Source organism: Aquarana catesbeiana, linkage group LG04 (genome assembly GCF_042186555.1).
Source record: "Aquarana catesbeiana isolate 2022-GZ linkage group LG04, ASM4218655v1, whole genome shotgun sequence".
In the NCBI taxonomy this organism is placed as follows: domain Eukaryota; kingdom Metazoa; phylum Chordata; class Amphibia; order Anura; family Ranidae; genus Aquarana; species Aquarana catesbeiana.
The window spans coordinates 653,320,564-653,337,452 of NC_133327.1; the positions used below are offsets into that span (position 1 = coordinate 653,320,564).

The following is a 16,889-nucleotide window of genomic DNA, read 5'->3' on the forward strand; positions in this document are numbered from 1 at the left end:
TTTACACGGTGGGGTAGGGGAAGCCAGTGAAGGGATTGGCAGAGAGGAACAGCAGTCATGGATCGGTTAGTGAGGTGTATTAGTCTAGCAGCAGCATTCAAAATAGACTGAAGGGGGGATAGCCTGCTTAAGGGTAGGCCATTAAGGAGAGAGTTGCAGTAGTCGAGGCGGGAAATAATCAAGGAGTGAATAAGTTGCTTTGTGGTGTCATTAGTCAGGAAGGGTCGAATTCTGGAGATGTTGTGGAGGTTAAGGCGGCAGGATTTAGCCAGTGATATGCAAATGTATAATATATACATGGTCTTTAATGTATGTGGAACACTGACACCAACAATACTGGTTGAGTTCAATTTATTTGTTTAACAATTACTTTAATTTAATTTGAAGTTTATTGAGCAGAACGATCATATTTGTTATATGTAATACATTGTACGAACTTCTTGTATAATTCTTTTTTTCAAATATAAAGTTTATTCAACTCCAAACAGGGGTGAGGGCCCCAAAGTACAATCATTAGCGAAAATACAAACCAAGGTTTGCAGAGGTAAAATGTGCTCATTACAAAATACATTATGTAGGCAATCATGAAACTATAGAACATGCATTAATCTCTGATGAAAGTATAATTATTTTTGTACCAAACAGAAAAGAAACTCAATAAACGTGTTTCTAAAAAAAAAAAAATAAAAAAATAAAAAATCGGCTGTCGAGAGCACCGTACTAACGATCCGAAAATCGGCAGACAGCTCGTAGTACTAATTTTTTTCCATCCGATTTTCGTATTGTGTGTAAGAGCCTTTAGGTCCTGATTGTAGAATGAATAAACAATCAGTCTTGCGTATCTGCCAAGAGCGATGTAAGTACATTGAGAACAAGTTGACTATATCCAGTGGTCTGAGATCTCATCTGCATGTCCTGGAGCTTGTGTGAAGCTAGGCAGGAACGACTCCCAATTTACGTGAAACCTGGAAACCACCTTGGGGGTTAAGGCCGGTGAGGGTCTTAGAATTACTTTGTCTGGAAGAATGATGCAAAAGGAATCCTTACAAGATAAAGCTGCCAGCTCTCCTTGCTGACATTATGGCTGTGAGAAAGATCAGATTGACTGTCAGGAACCATAGCAGGCATATTTCAGCAGGGACAAATGGGGGTTGGAGCAAAGCTCTTATAACTGTGCCCAAGTGACAGTGCCCAATATCTTTGGTTTTCTCATTCTTATGGCCACTCTAAGAACTTGTCCTATTAGCAGCTCGTCTGCCCACTTATGCCTCTTTCTCACGGGGCGGATCAGTGATGATCCGCCCCGTGAACATCCGCTGGCTCAGCGGGGATCGCTCCGCCGATCCCCGCTGAGCAGGAAGATGACAGGTGCATCGCTGCACGCTGTGCAGCGGCGGACCTGTCAGAGCGCCGCTCTCCCCTATGGGGGATCAGATGACGACGGACCGTAGTGTCCGTCGTCACCCGATCCGATCCGAAAACGGATGGAAAAGTAGGTTTTTCCTCCGTTACACTTTTCGGATCGGAGCGGGGTCGGATGTCAGCGGACATGTCACCGCTGACATCCGACGCTCCATAGGGATGAATGTATGTCCGTTTTTCATCCGAAAACGGAAGGATGAAAAACGGACATACGGATCGTCCATGTGAAAGAGGCCTTACAGCCTGTGAAGCAAGACAAGGCTGACACCTATACTTTTATTGTGTTATATACCAAGCCCATCCTTAGTGCTGACTGTAAAGACTCATCTGCGTGATATTTGTGGTCAATGGGGAGAATTTCTGTTGTAAAGCAAAAGCTGTAAACCTCTTCCAAATCCTGGTGTATGTAGAATTGGTTGTGGCCTTTCTTGACTTCAGTAGTGTAGAGATCACCTCCTCTGAAATGCCTTGAGACTGCAGTCTGGCTGATTCAAAAGCCATGCTGTCAGTTGCAATCTGCCTTGGTTGGGATGATTCCAATGAGCCTGTTGTAGTAGGTCCCTCTTCAAGAAATTGAGAAGGTGTCTATAGCTAGTGCCTTGTTGTAATGGAATCTTGACACTAACTGGGGCACCTGCGTATTCCATGGGGTTGGTTGGTCTCAGGTAGCTCCCGTTGAGTGACCACTCATTGCTGTTGGGAAAATCTCGACTCGGTTGATCTGCTATGTGTTTCTGACTGCCTGGAATGTAGGCTGCCGTAAAAGCCCCCACATGCGCTTCGGCCCAGATGAATATCTTGGTTGCCAACTGCAGCAACGGCAGGCTTTTGGTTGCTCCTTGTTTGGTTATATAAGCGACCGTCGTCTGGTTGTCCAACATAAGTTTGAGCCGAGCTCCCTGAATCAGAGCCAGTAACTGCCTGTAACTCCAAAAGGTTGGAGTGTCTGGTCTCCATCTTCTTCCATCAGTCTTGGACCTGCCTGCCGAGGCAGTGAGCGCCCCAGCCCCGGGGGCTGGCATCAGAGGTTATCTGGATCCAATCTCCAGGGCTGAGAAACATGCCCAGTAAAAGAGTTCCTTGCGCTATCCACCACGCCAGGCGCTGGCAGATCCGTCTTGGCAAGAAGATCCTTTGATCCAATGATAGGCCATCCCATTGGTCTAAAAAGGATACTTGGAATGCTCTTGTATGGAATCTTGCCCAGGGAACAGCTGGGGTTGCTGCTGTGAACATTCCCAGGAGCTTCATACAGTATCTCACCAAAAGTGACGAGGACTCTGTGATACGGTAGTGAGGTCTGCCCCCTCCTTGTGTTGAATATAAGCCCTAGGTATTCCATCTCCTGGGATGGAACCAGATGGCTTTTCTGCCTGTTGATGATCCAGCCAAATTCGGATAGCATTTTCAGCACCACCTTGTGTTGTATGGCCAATTCCTCGCTTGAACGGGCCACCACCAAGATGTCATCTAGGAAGTGGAAGATTTTTATCCTCATCATACGTATTACTGTGATGGTAGCTAGTAAGATTTTGGAGAAGACCCAAGGTGCTGTGCTGATTCTGAAGGACAGACATTTGAACTGGAAATGATCCCCCACCATGAATCTTAAGTATTTTTGGTGATGTCTGTTGATTTGGACATGAAGGTAAGCATTGGCCAAATCGGCCGATATTAGCCAGTCCCCTGGGTGCAGAATCAATATAATTGTAAATATTGATTCTATTTTGAATTTCCTGGGATCGATGAAGACTAAGGAAAGTAAACTCTTCTTTTCCGCTGTCTTAGGGGAACTGGAGAGATTGCCTCCTTTTGAAGTAACTCGGTCACATATTCTCGCAAGCGCCTTTGTTTCATCTGAGGCCATTCTGTTTGGACAAAGATGTCTGGTGGCTTTTCTCAAAATATTACCCTGTAATCCTGTTTGATTGTCTTCTGGACCCATTGGTCCATAACTTTCTCTGCCCATGACCTCCAAAAGGTCGCCAACCTGGCACCCACCTGGAGAGATCGGACGGCCAAACCATCAAAAAGACTTCTCCGCTTTCTTAGCAGTCTGAGCAGCCCTGGACTTCACGTTCTGTATAAAGGAGCTTTGTGTGCCTCTCCATTGGGATCTAGCATGTTCTCGACCTGGCCTCACGAGCTCTTCTGAACTCTGATTGGCCTGAACGACCGGCTTGCTGTCTTCTTTTGGTTCTCTGTAGTAGCAGACCTGACTTTCCTCCAGTGGATCACCTCATAGCCTCTTCCAAGGTCTCTCCGAATAGCATCCTGCCATTATACTGGATGTTACAGAGTGCCAGTTTTGAGGTGCCATCTGCCACTCAATGGTGCAACCACAGGGCCCTCTTCTCCATCACCGAATGAATCATGAGCCTCGCCAGCAGCTTGACCAAGTCTATGGAGACTTCTGCCAGAAAGGCAGCCGACAGATTAAGCTCCTCCAGCGCTGTTATGATTCTGCCCATCTCTACGCCTGACTTTAGGGCAGTCTCCACATTTGTGACCAGGACCTTTAGAGCCCTGTGAACAGAGGTTAGCGCTATGGCCAAGTGGCAGGCTGCGCCTCCAGTTGAATAGATCTTCAGATTTACATCTGCGCGCCTATCCATTGGGCCTCTGAAGGTAGTAGAATCCTCCAATGGCAAACACGTGCCTTGCTAGGCGCTGCAAGGCTGCGTCTACATCTGGAGCCGACTCCCAAAAGGCAGCGTCATGGGTATAATTTTAAAAAGCGATTTTGTATGTTTGCCTTCTTCTCAGGCTTCTCCCATTCTTCCTCGAATAACTCGCAGATCTCTGTGATGAATGGAAAAGTGGCCCCCTGCTTTTTCAGATTTGGAAAATATCTCTTGATTTTCTCTGGTGGCTGTGAGTCTTGCTCTCACCCTATGGCCTCCTTTACTGCCATAATGCAAGGCTTTATGAGCTGGAAGTCGAATAAATATCCCGATGGTTCTTCAGACTCCGATGAGCCTCCTGAGGATATTTCAAGCACGGGTGGTGAGTCCCGCTTATGCTCAGACTTGCTCTTGACTCTAGGTTTGGTCTTGGAAGCACTTGTGCTAGAGACCAAATGCATACCTTCGGCCAATGTCTCGTGGATATAATCCTAAGCGCCTCTGTCTCTTTATCTGTGGCCACAACTATGCATTCTGTGCACAAGTTTTTCGGGAGCGGGGACGAACAGGCCCAGCAAAGGCCCTTGGAAGGACGACCTCCAGTCGTTCTTGACTCTGCTGCTGGGGATTTACCGTTGCTTGGGGTCTATGCCCTGTGCGTGACCTAGATGCGTGCAGAGAATTTGAGTGATGGTGGGACTTTTCCTCCCGCGAATATCTTTTTTTTAGGTACACCTTATTAGTCAGGTGTACAACACTCTTTTTGTTTGTGGCCCACGTAGCCCCCTCCTACCTTTCCGTCAATCTTCCTGCTCTTTGGGGCTGTGGTGAGCTCATAGCTGAAGTAATAAAAGACAGAATTAGAAAACAAGAAGCAAGCTTGTCTATTCTTTCTTTTTTTTTACCTGGAAAAATGGAAAATGGATAGTGAGTTACTCAGGGTGGCAGCAAACTTCAGAAGATATCGGACGAGCCGTAATACATAGGTACTATGCAATAGGATCACTAAGCGTTCACAGTTTTAAAAAAGATAAACTTGTTTGTCAGAAAAATTCACCCTCTTACCTGTCAATTAAGGTCTGAGAGGACAGAAACTATCATCTTCTGTATCCCAACAATCACCCAACTGAGGTACAAGATAGAGCCCATAATCAAACTAAACTGGAGCCTTCGCCCAACCTCCAGTACTGGAAAACATGCACTCTCTTGGCATTAGTTGCAATGCCTACCTATGGTTTCTCAGACGTTTAGACTGTTGCTTTAAAGTTCTCTTCAGTGGGGATTTAAGCTGAAGGTTGCACATGCGACCGGCCCTGGTGTTCCACCACTATGTGTGTGTGTGTGGGGGGCAGTGCGCCCCCTCCTTGCAGTCGCTCACAAATTTATGGGAAAGGCGCCAACCGCCAAAACATCGTCGTGCATATGACCAGCAGACCAACCCCCCTCGAGCGCAGCCGATTACAAATTGATTAGCTGGCTGATTAGTAATCGGCTGAGCTAGGCATTGTCTCCGCTGGGCTTGGGCCCGCTGGTCAGGTGTGTATTGATGTCATTGCAGGTGGTCAGTGTGACAGCTCCAGGCCACACCGAGTCCGTCGGCAGTCAGTCACTCTGTGGGGGGGGGGTGGGGGGTGGTTGTTGGTCACTGATGTAAGGTAAGAGGGGCCACTGATATAAAGGTCCCCCCTTATATCAGTGTCCTCACTTCCCTCTTACATCAGTGAACCATTAACTCTGCAAACTCTATCTTTATTTATTACAGCTACTTATGTAGCGCCGTCAATTTACACAGCACTTCACATATTTATTGCGCATTCACATCAGTCCCTGCCCTCAAGGAGCTTACAATCTAAGGTCCCTAACTCATATGCATACATATACTAGGGCCAATTTAGACAGGAGCCAATTATTGTACCAGCATGTCTTTGGAGTGTGGGTGGAAACCAGAGTACCCGGAGGAAACCCACACAGGCATGGGAAGAACATGCAAACTCCAGGCAGGTAGTGGCCTAGTTGGGATTCAAACCCATGACCCTTGTGCTACTGTGCATGGTGAAAAGGGGAAATCTGATATAAGGGGGTCACCAGAGCTCCACCCTAACATCAGTTTCCAGAATTCCCCCTTAGAGTTCCCCGAAATACACCTTACATCAGAGTAAGCAGAATTCACCCCTACAGTGCAAGGGGAAACTTTGTGGACTCTGAGCTATAGAGGAACTCTCCGAACTCTGATGTAAGGGGGAGCTCTGAAGACCAGAGAACCTCTTACATCAGAGTTCACCTTTACACTAGAGTCTGCAGCATTCTCCCTTACATCAGGGTTCACAGTGTTCCCCTTTACACCAGAGTCCGCAGCATTCTCCCTTACATCGGGGTTCACAGTGTTCCCTTTTACACCAGAGTCCACAGAGCTCCCCCTTGCAATGTAAAGGGTAACTGATGTAAAGAGAGCTCTGGGAACGCGGGAAATTCCTATGTAAGGGGGAACTCTGATGTAAAAGCCCAAGGGCTAAGTTCACCGGGTGCCCGAAGGTTCTAGTTAAGCCTCTGATTCTAGGATTTTCTTGTCTTCAGCTGAGAGAACTTATAATTTAGGACTCTACATAAAGCCTCAGAAATCTTTCATTAAGGTCTTCATGTTATATATAGTTTGTCATTTTGTAGAAACCCCCCCCCCCAAAAAAAAAACGACTTAGAAAATAAGAAAAAAAAGTTTATCCAATTTGTACTGTTTTTTTTTTTGTCCAGGCCCTCCTATCTTCTAGTTATAACCCTTTCTTACTCTATCCAAAATGAAAAAAAAGAAAGTATGCCTTTAGTTCTACTTGATGTGATCTGCCAAACCACAGCCAAGCACCCTTAAACGAGAGGAAGCATCCCTCTGAAGAGTTACATGAGGTTAATTGAGGTTATGAACGGTTTCTGTTACAGACACAAGTACTTTAGCCTTCACACTGCATTATAGTTTAGTACACTCTCCATATAGCATAATTAGTTTGAACCAGTAAGGGAGCTGTTGTCACCTTTTATCTACATTTATCAACAGGTTTCACAAGAGTGGAGGATGCAGAGAACATTCGTTGAGGAGAACAGTCAATTGTTATGAATATCCTAGACAAGGCTAATGATCTACAAAAGAACTAGGGACAATGCGTGCAATGGTAACAATGGGTCTGTTCTGAAAGGGTACAAGCTGTAACATATTTTATTATTGTAAACGAAAGGTTTGTTTAAAAAAAAAATGATCCAATGCAAAAGCCAGCTACTATGTAACTATATCTCATTCTTCATAGAAGGAACTTCACAAATTATCTCTGGAGGGTTTACATCCATTCAGGTTCAGCTCTTTGTGTAGAAAGGAGAGATGCATTGATACCTGTTGAAAAAAAATCATAAAGTCAACAAATGATAATAGAAAAGAAGAGATCTTAGCTACATTGCCAGTACTGGTTATGCCCAAGGACCCATTTAGCGGCCAATACAATAGGTTACCGCTCTATTATTTACCTTCTGTAATGATTCCTCCCAAGGCAACGAATCACAATGGCTTCCACCGGGATAGACATCTAGCAATATATTAGGCTTTTTAGAATCTGAAAGAAAGTGTTATAAATCCTTACAAAGATCCATATAACATTGCAGGGTTGATTTACTCAAGATGTAGAAGCTGCGCACTAACAAAGAGTATGTTTACTTTTCAAGGTAAATAGGATAATACTGTGTTCATTAAACTGGCGATAGATGGATAGAATTTCAAATAAAAATTCTTAGAAAAATTTGCATGTGGCAGGAGGTCCCCTGCCACCTTCCTAGGCTCCCACGTTCTACGGGGAAGCCTGGGACTGAAACCAACGATTTGGCCGGCTGACCATAGAGATGAAAGAGAAATGGAAGTTTCCTGATCATCTCTATAGTCTATGAAACCAGAAACAAGTATTTTGTCATTTCCGGTCTCGGTTTGATTAGATGCATTTGAGGCCAGAGGGGAGATCTGGGGTATAATAGACCCCAGATGTCTCCATAAAGAGGACCTGTCATTGCCCATGCCATCACAAGGGAGTTTGTTCATAATAAAGTTGATAAATAAAAGAAAAGAGAAAGTTAAATTTTAATTAAAATAAATAATAAATCTTTTTTAAAGCACCCCTGTCCCCCCAGTGCAAAGGCAGTGATCACACCATGAATGTGAGGCATCACCAAGAACGTCATAGCTAGAGCAATAATTCTAGTGCTAGACCTCCTGAGTAACTCTAAAACTGGTAATCTGTAAAGGCTTTTATAGCGTTGCCTATGGAAATTTTTAAATAACGTAGTTTGTCGCCATTTCACGAGTGTATACAATTTTAAAGCGTGATAGGTTAGGTATCTATTTACTCGACATAACATCATCTTTTACATTTTACAAAAAATAGGGTATTATATTTGTGTTCACTAAGATTCATTAAAGTGTATTTTTTCTAAAAAAAATCTGCATATAAAAATTGCAGCTACCAACATTTATTTCTTCCGGGTCTTTGCTTTTAGAAAATATATAATGTTTGGGGTTCTATCTCCTACACCAGGGGTAGGCAACCTCGGCACTCCAGCTGTGGTGAAACTACAAATCCCATCATGCCTCTAGGAGTTATGCCTGTGATTGTCAGGGTCTTGCAATGTCTCATGGGACTTTCACTACAGCTGGAGGGCTGAGGTTGCCTAACCCTGTCCTACACGGACATGTGCCCTTACTGGGCATGCTGTATAAACTGCACATAGAGGAAAAAATATAACCTGAAAAGTGAAGCTAGAAAAAAAAAAAAGGAAGAATCGTGGAAACCAGAAAGCCCTTGCACAGGTGGAAAATGCAAGCTTGTGTCTAAAAAGACGGTTAACCCTTTTCACATACCTGGCAAATCAGAACTTTGGCAATATTGCTCTGCAGCCATTCTAAGTTTATTTACATATCTCAGTAATCCGCTTAGGGGGACACGCTGGTCATTTTCATAGGCAGTGATCAGAACTGAAGGATAACTCTGAAAATGAATAACAATTATATATTAGACTGAACATTACTTCTTAATTCCTATGCCAAAAAATGCAGCTTTTGCTACAATACTCTTCTTCCCTATTGATGCTGTCCCCCGCAGAACGTTTACTTAGTCCAATAGCTGCTACCCAATTTCCAGGTTAAATGGTGCCCAGCCACACTCAACCAGTGCATAGGCAGTGGTTACTACTCTGCCTAGGATTTTAGTGGGTTCTCCCTAATATTCACATAGTCTCTTTCTCCCCTTCCTTATCAATTAAACAAATTTACAAGCTCTGCAGCACTGGGGGAAGCCGGAGGAGGGTAGCAGGCAGTGCCTTTATATGTAAACAAACCCCTGCCCCTACCTGTGGTCTGATATTCTGGTAAGGACAATAGGATTCTATAGATCTGTAGTGTTCCATGTTACACTCTGGACTGCCCCACTCCTCTTCCTCTTCTATAGTGAGTGGTAATGAGGTGTCCATCATTGTTTTCAGAACATCCAGAAAAGGGGCCTGCCAGCAACAAAAAATATACAGTTATATTTCAGAACATCTAATTTTCATGTCTTTCAGTGGAGGTTGGAAAGTAGACAGAACATCCCTCGAGTTCAACCAATACAAAAAAAAAAACAGAAAACCTCCATATACAAAATCCTAAACCCACAGCTGATCCAGAGGAAGGCAAACAAACCCTATAAAGCATTGTCCAATATGCTCCATCAGGGGTAAAAAAGTTCCTTCCTGATCCCCTGAAGGTAATTTGATATTCCCTTTATCGACAATCTCTGGTGATATTATCTATAAAGGTTAAAATAAAGTTATATTCTGTGCATTTTGGAAATACATCCAGTTTTTTTTTTTAACATTCTACTGAGCTGGCCAGAACTACACTATATTGTCAAAAGTATTGGGACACCTGCCTTTACACTCACATGCACTTTAATGGCATCCCAGTCTTAGTCCGTAAAGTTCAATATTGAGTTGGCCCACCCTTTGAAGCTATAAAAGCTTCAACTCTTCTGGGAAGGCTGTCCACAAGGTTTAGGAGTGTATCTATGGGAATGTTTGACCATTCTTCCAGAAGTGCATTTGTGAGGTCAGGCACTGGTGTGAACAAGAAGACCTGGCTCACAGTCTCCGCTCTAATTCATCCCAAAGGTGTTCTATCGGGTTGAGGTCAGGACTCTGCAAGCCAGTAAAGTTTCTCCACTCCAAACTCGCTCATCCATGTATTTATGGACGTGAGCAGTCATACAGGAAGGGGCCATCCCCAAACTATTCCCACAAAGTTGGGATCATGAAATTGTCTAAAATGTCTTGGAATGCTGACGCCTTAAGATTTCCCTTCACTGAAAAGAAGGGGCCAAGCCCAACCCCTGAAAAACAACCCCACACCATAATCCCCTCCTCCACCAAATGATTTGGACCAGTACACAAAGCAAGGTCCATAAAGACATGGATAAGCGAGTTTGGGGTGGAGGAACTTGACTGGCCTGCACAGAGTCCTGACCTCAGCCCAATAGAACAACTTTGGGATGAATTTGAAGAATGAATTTTGGGAGACTGCAAGCCAGGCCTTCTCGACCAAGATTAGTGCCTAACCTCACAAATGTGCTTCTGGAAGAATGGTCAAACATTCCCATAGACACACTCATAAACCTTGTGGACAGCCTTCCCAGAAGAGTTGAAGCTGTTATAGCTACAAAGGGTGGGCCAACTCAATATTGAACCCTACGGACTACAAAGAGTGGAAAAAAGCAATGGTTCCCCTGGAGCGGGATTTTAAAGGCACTACCACACAATTGGTACAATATAAGTAAAAGGTATAATTTTATTACATAACAAGAAAAAATATATACAAATCAAAACAGAAAAATACAATGTACACACAGAATGAGATAATTGTAAGTATGGATACAAATTGAAATATAATGGAAAAGAGACCGTCAATGGAAATGGGTAAGTCTCACTGAACCGACGCGTTTTCGAGAATCCTTCATCAGGGGTTCATAGAGTGAGAGTTAGCATTTCCAAAATACTGACAATACATAAGTATCCATGGCATTAAAAGCAGCTTCACGGATGTCTCCCCGGCGGTGTCCACTTGAAAATTAGTTCAAAAAGATTTTTTCCTGGGCTATGTCAGAAAGAATTTCTTGCCAAAGGAAAAATACCCCTTTGGCAAGGGTCACCGCACCCTAGGACCAGGTGCGGTGTCTGTGTACAGGCTGGGGTCCAGAAGACTAAGGACCTATTATAGATGTTCAAAAATATATCCTTGAATGGTCAGGTAAGAAGCGGAATAGGAGTCTAGGCTTGACACCAAAGTGTTTGGGCGGCCAGATGGACAGGTACAGACTGAACATCCCAATCCTACCTGGGCCAATTCAATGTTAAACCCTACAGACTAAGATTGAGATGCCATTGAAGTTCCTGTGGGTGTAAAGGCAGGTGTCCCAATACTGTTGACAATATAATATAGTTCTATAGGGAGTCTATTACACATTTTCACAGCTTTTACTGTGAAGAAGCCCTTCCATATTGTGGAGCTTAAAATTCCTTTCCTCCAGGTATAAAAAAGATGCCCCCTTCTTCTGCAACAAGCTGGAAGTGAATAACTCTAAACCAAGTTCACTATATGGACAACGTGTGTATATATCCATGGGCTAACCCTTAATAACCAATAGCTCACTGTCTACTCTATGCAGCATTTAGAAAACGGAATGCACTGTTTAATTTCAGTAGGTCAAAAAAAATTTATATATTTTTAGAACAAAATATAATGTAGAGGGGATAAAAAAAAAAAAAAATGTAAATCCACAATTTCACTAGACACCATGTAGTGTAATAACATAAAAGGGTCTCACAGTTCCCCAGAAAACTACAGTGAAAAAACTAAACTGTTTTACAGTTGCTTTCATTACTTAGTGGACTGGAATCCACAGCAGCCCAGAGATTAGTTTTTTTTTCCGTTCAGCCAACGGATTGAACAAAAAAAAAAAAAAAACTGACTCAATTCCCCCATCCACACATTTGAGGTGGATGGGGGAATCCTCCCCGCTGAGCTATTTTATTCTGACAATGGGGAGAGTTCCCCACCATCAGAATACACTGATCAGTGTGGGGAAAATTCTACGGCGTGGTCGATTGGTGGATCACCTTCTGTACATCCCTCCTTGCCCCAACATGGATCGATATTTGTCCAGCCTCTGCTGAACCTAATTTCGATCCATGTATGTCCAGCTTGAATAAACACAGTGATGCTCATAAAGTTCCTTCAGGGACGAAGGGCCATCTGACAGCACCTCTAATGTATGCCGGATGCATGTTTAGTATAGTACCTCCAGGATCATCGCTTGAAGAAGCCCGGGATCAGAATTGGCAAGAGCTCCGGCCACAACTCCTCCTGCGCTGGAAGCCATAATTGCTGTGTAACAGGGCTGCGAAAATCCCAATTGGTGAATGTGCTTTATACAGGCCTGCAGATCATGTACACCATTCGGCTTTTTATCCAAAATTCCTTGTTTATGCCAGCTACAGCCAAGTTCACCGCCACCTCTGTAAGAGGACAACAAAGCTAAAGTGTCTGGGGGGAGACACGCACAAACATTTACATCACTTTTTTGGAATACATGCACATTTTACACTACTCTGAGTACGGCAAAATACCTTGTAATCCTTCCAGAAATCCAGGGAGCTACTAACTTCCTAAAGCGGGCTGACTACATTGCCTCTGCTATAAAGAAATCCAAGGTGTCAGCCTGCCTGGATTTTTCTCTACTAGACTAGAGGAACTTCACCCATGCCCTCCCCTCTCCATATGTGCTGTCATCATCAGAGGTGAAAACAGGCATCCGTCACAAAGTTCTATAAACTTAGAATCTGCTTTATTTGTCAGAAAACACAAACAATAGGCTTTGTCTTCAGCTTTAGCTCAAACAAAACAGGTGCAGCTTAATCCCGCTATACATGAATCCAACTTTGGCCGCTTCAGCGGGGACCAGACAAATTTTGATCCAGGTATGGGCAGGCAGGTTGTGCACAAGTTGTTCTGCAGGCCAGGCTGCACAGCGTCATTGGTTCCTAGGATACTGGGCGCAAGGCCGCACAATGTCTTTAGTTTCTAGGACGCTGGTGGTCAGGCAACCAATGACACTGTGTGGCATGGCTGCCAGTGTTCTAGCAACTAATCGTGCTGTGTGGTGCCCTACGACCAATGATACAGAAGATGGAACAGGACAACTGGGTGAGAGTCCTCTAGCTGCCATGTCCCCTCCCAATTCATGCTCGCTGAACGCGGGGTGGTGGAAACAGCTCATGGTTAAGAACAGCCACAAATTGGGCTTCTATCAGGGGAGGTGCATAAAGCCGACTAGAAAGAACAAAGGGATTTTCTTCACATTTTAATACTTTTTCACTGGGGAAGATAATACAGGTATTTAGACAAGAATGTATGGACCTGTATTTGTTTGTTTTTATGCACACATAAGTTCTTCTTTAAGAATTTTCAGAAGTAAAACATTTATCTTTATTGTGCAGACATTACCTCACATGGCAAAAAGCCAATATCCAGCCATCTTCAACCAGCAATTTGTTTTCAGCTTTAAAATTCATGTTCAAGTCCATCCCATAGGCTCCGTACACATGAACCAGAAGCGGCCTCTGTGTGAGCCCATCACCCGCTTCACAGAAAACAGTAATTGGTATCAAAGTGCCATCCTGTCAACAGCAAGTGAATACATGTCAAACAGCAACAGTGTATCATGCAGACAATGCCCCAGAACAGGCAGCGATCCTGAAACAATTCTGATAATACATAAGACACCGTCCTTCCTATTCTGGATAACCGAAGGAATAGAGAATGAGCTTCTCTAACATTTTCCACTCTCTGCTCCACTTTTAAGAAGTTTGATGAGACTTTAAAGAGCCTCTAAACCTGAAGGTAAAGTATTACTAAGCAATCTATATCGACTTCCGTGCAAAATCTTACATTTACACGAAGACTGACACAGCTATCTAAATGCACCTTTGTTTTGTACACTGGTTACTGTTTTAGGTAATTGAGGCTTAAGGTATTCCTAATGCCAAAACTGTTTGGAATTTTTTTTTTTTTTTTTTGCCATCTGTGTCTCATTAAAGTACACCTTCACCCGCAAAAACGAATTCTTTGGCTCCAGTCCCCTTCTCCCTCAACTGTATTTTTTTTTATCTGCACTATATTACCAAAAGCATTGGGACGCCTTTTACATGAACTTTAATGGCATCCCAGTCTTAGTCAGTAGGGTTCAAAATTGAGTTGGCCCACCCTTTGCAGCTTCAACTCTTCTTGGAAGACTGCCCACAAGGTTTAGGAGTGTGTCTATGGAAATGTTTGACCATTCTTCCAGAAGAGCATTTGTGAGGCCAGGCACTGATGTTGGATGAGAAGGCCTGGCTCGCATTCTCAAACTCTAATGCCGCATACACACGAGTGGACTTTACGGCAGACTTTGCCCGGCAGATGAGATTTCGGACAATTCGATCGTGTGTGGGCTCCAGCGGACTTTGTTTTCTCAAAAGTTGGACAGACTTAGATTTGAAACATGTTTTAAATCAATCCGTCGAACTCGAGTCCGGTCCAAAAGTCCGCTCATCTGTATGCTAGTTCGACGGACAAGAAGCCACGCTACGGCAGCTATTGGCTACTGGCTATGAACTTCCTTGTTTTAGTCCGGTCGTACGTCATCACGTACGAATTCGACGGATTTTGGTGGATTGTGTGTAGGCAAGTCCGTTCATTCAGAAAGTCCGTCGTAAAGTACGTCAAAAAGTCCGCCGGGCAAAGTCTGCCGTAAAGTCCGCTCGTGTGTACGCGGCATAATTCATCCAAAAGGTGTTCTATCGGGTTGAGGTCAGGGCTCCCCCTCCACCCCAACCCCACTTTAATGTACACGGGACGTTTTTACAACCTCTCCTGAATGATTTAACTTGACAGATAGTAACCCACGTTTAAATCGTTCATTTTGTCGCGTCTACATGCCGCGTTTAGACGCGTTTGCATTTAGAAGCGTTTGAAAAAAAAATTGTTTTTCAAAATAGCCAAAAATGAAAAACGCCTGTAAAGGAAATGCGGCTAAACGTTAGTTACAGCGTTTAGCTCTTGAAATGCCTCTCAACTCAGCGTCTGAACTAATTTTTTTGCTTTCCAAAAAAGGCCTCTAAACTCAACTGTCTAAAAATGACATTAAACCAACCTGTGTACATAAACACATAAGATAACATTGGATGAGTTCAGGGGCAGCTGAAAAAAGCAGCCAACTGCCTCTGAACATCCGTTTACCAGCAGCAGTGTACATGAGGCCTTAAGGGTAAACCTGTCCTGGTAATAACAGTCTATGAGTTCCTGCCATGTTTCTAAGACAGAATAGAGGGGGAAATCTCCTCGACAGGACACAAAAAGATGACAGGGATCCTAACTATTCCCTAGACTGAAATAACAATTGGCTTATAAGAGAGGCGAGATGATACTAATGCTGGCCAAACACGTTTCAAAAATTTTCTTCTTTAACACTATACGATCAAGAATTTTCAGACCAAGTGAAATAAAATAAACAACTTTTGCTGAGAGGAGGACAGGGCAACCGACGGCTTGAAGCTCAGGCTGAATGAGAGAAATTGATCAAATGCTTACATCCAAGATAAACAACTTTAAATTGATGCTAAAGGCTAGTTTTTATTTTTAATAAAAAAGATGATGTAGAAAACTTTGTGCAAAAATATTGAACTGAAAGGTTGCTTTCCTCCTCTTCTAGCAGTACCCTGCCGATGCTGTCTTCACCTCCCTCCTTCTGGTACCTCCTGCAGCAAGCTAGGTACTAAGGTGACACCCATGGATGTGCGCTTCCAAGGGGGGGCTGTGTGTGTGTCCATAGACACACACAGCGCCAGTGAGCTATGCCACCGCTCACTCCTCAAAGGAATTTGATTGACTGCAGCAGAAGCCTATGGCTCCACAGTGAGAAGTGAGGGGAACAGTGCTTGAGTCTGAGACACTGAGCCAGGTAAGTGTTTAGGGGAGGCCAAATAGTGGGTTCTTTATTACATTACTGCAGGGAATGCACTAAAGTAAAAAACATTTAGACTTTAGAACCACTTTAATAGAACAATATGTATTAACACGTAGCTAGCCTCCTTGTCAACACCAGAAACAGGACAACTCCTAACCTAACCCCAAAATGAATTATTGAGTTGTATCTAGGCCCAGAATGAAGGATTTCCTGTATTGCAGAGGTTGAGGCTGCTTTTACAGTGCCTTGAAAAAGTATTCACACCCCTTAAAATTTTCCAAATTTTGTCATGTTACAACCAAAAACATAAATGTATTTTATTGGGATATTATGTGAAAGACCAACACAAAATGGCACATAATTGTGAAGTGAAAGGAAAATGATAAATATTTTCAAATATTTCTACAAATAAATATGTGAAAAGTGTGGGGTACATTTGTATTCAGCCCCCCTGAGTCAATACTTTGTAGAACCCCCTTTCTCTGCAATTACAGCTGCAAGTCTTCTTGGGGATGTCTCTACCAGCTTTGCACATCTAGAGAGTGACATTTTTTGCCCATTCTTTGCAAAATAGCTCAAGCTCTGTCAGATTGGATGGAGAGTCTGAACAGTAATTTTCAAGTCTTGCCACAGATTCTCAATTGGATTTCGGTCTGGACTTTGACAGGGCCATTTTAACACATAAATATGCTTTGATATAAACCATTCCATTGTAGCTCTGGCTGTATGTTTAGAGTCGTTGTCCTGCTGGAAGGTGAACCTCCGCCCCAGTCTCAAGTCTTTTGCA

At 43.5% G+C, this 16,889-nt stretch overlaps 1 protein-coding gene across 2 annotated transcripts in view; it reads right to left on the reverse strand.

Moving 5' to 3' along the window:
• Positions 1–7,179: 7,179 nt before the first annotated feature.
• The window catches only part of PREPL (prolyl endopeptidase like), a 69,243-nt gene continuing 59,533 nt past the window's right edge, over positions 7,180–16,889 (reverse strand). Inside the window, exons 10-15 of one of the 2 annotated variants that reach the window (XM_073628475.1) lie at positions 13,603–13,775; positions 12,398–12,614; positions 9,420–9,569; positions 8,932–9,058; positions 7,554–7,639; positions 7,180–7,422 (exon numbers count right to left, since the gene is read on the reverse strand). In XM_073628475.1, the coding sequence (XP_073484576.1) occupies positions 7,348–7,422; positions 7,554–7,639; positions 8,932–9,058; positions 9,420–9,569; positions 12,398–12,614; positions 13,603–13,775 (828 nt within the window). In that variant the 3' untranslated portion in view covers positions 7,180–7,347. The remainder of the gene's footprint in view (positions 7,423–7,553; positions 7,640–8,931; positions 9,059–9,419; positions 9,570–12,397; positions 12,615–13,602; positions 13,776–16,889) is intronic. The other variant, XM_073628473.1, reaches the window with a different exon arrangement.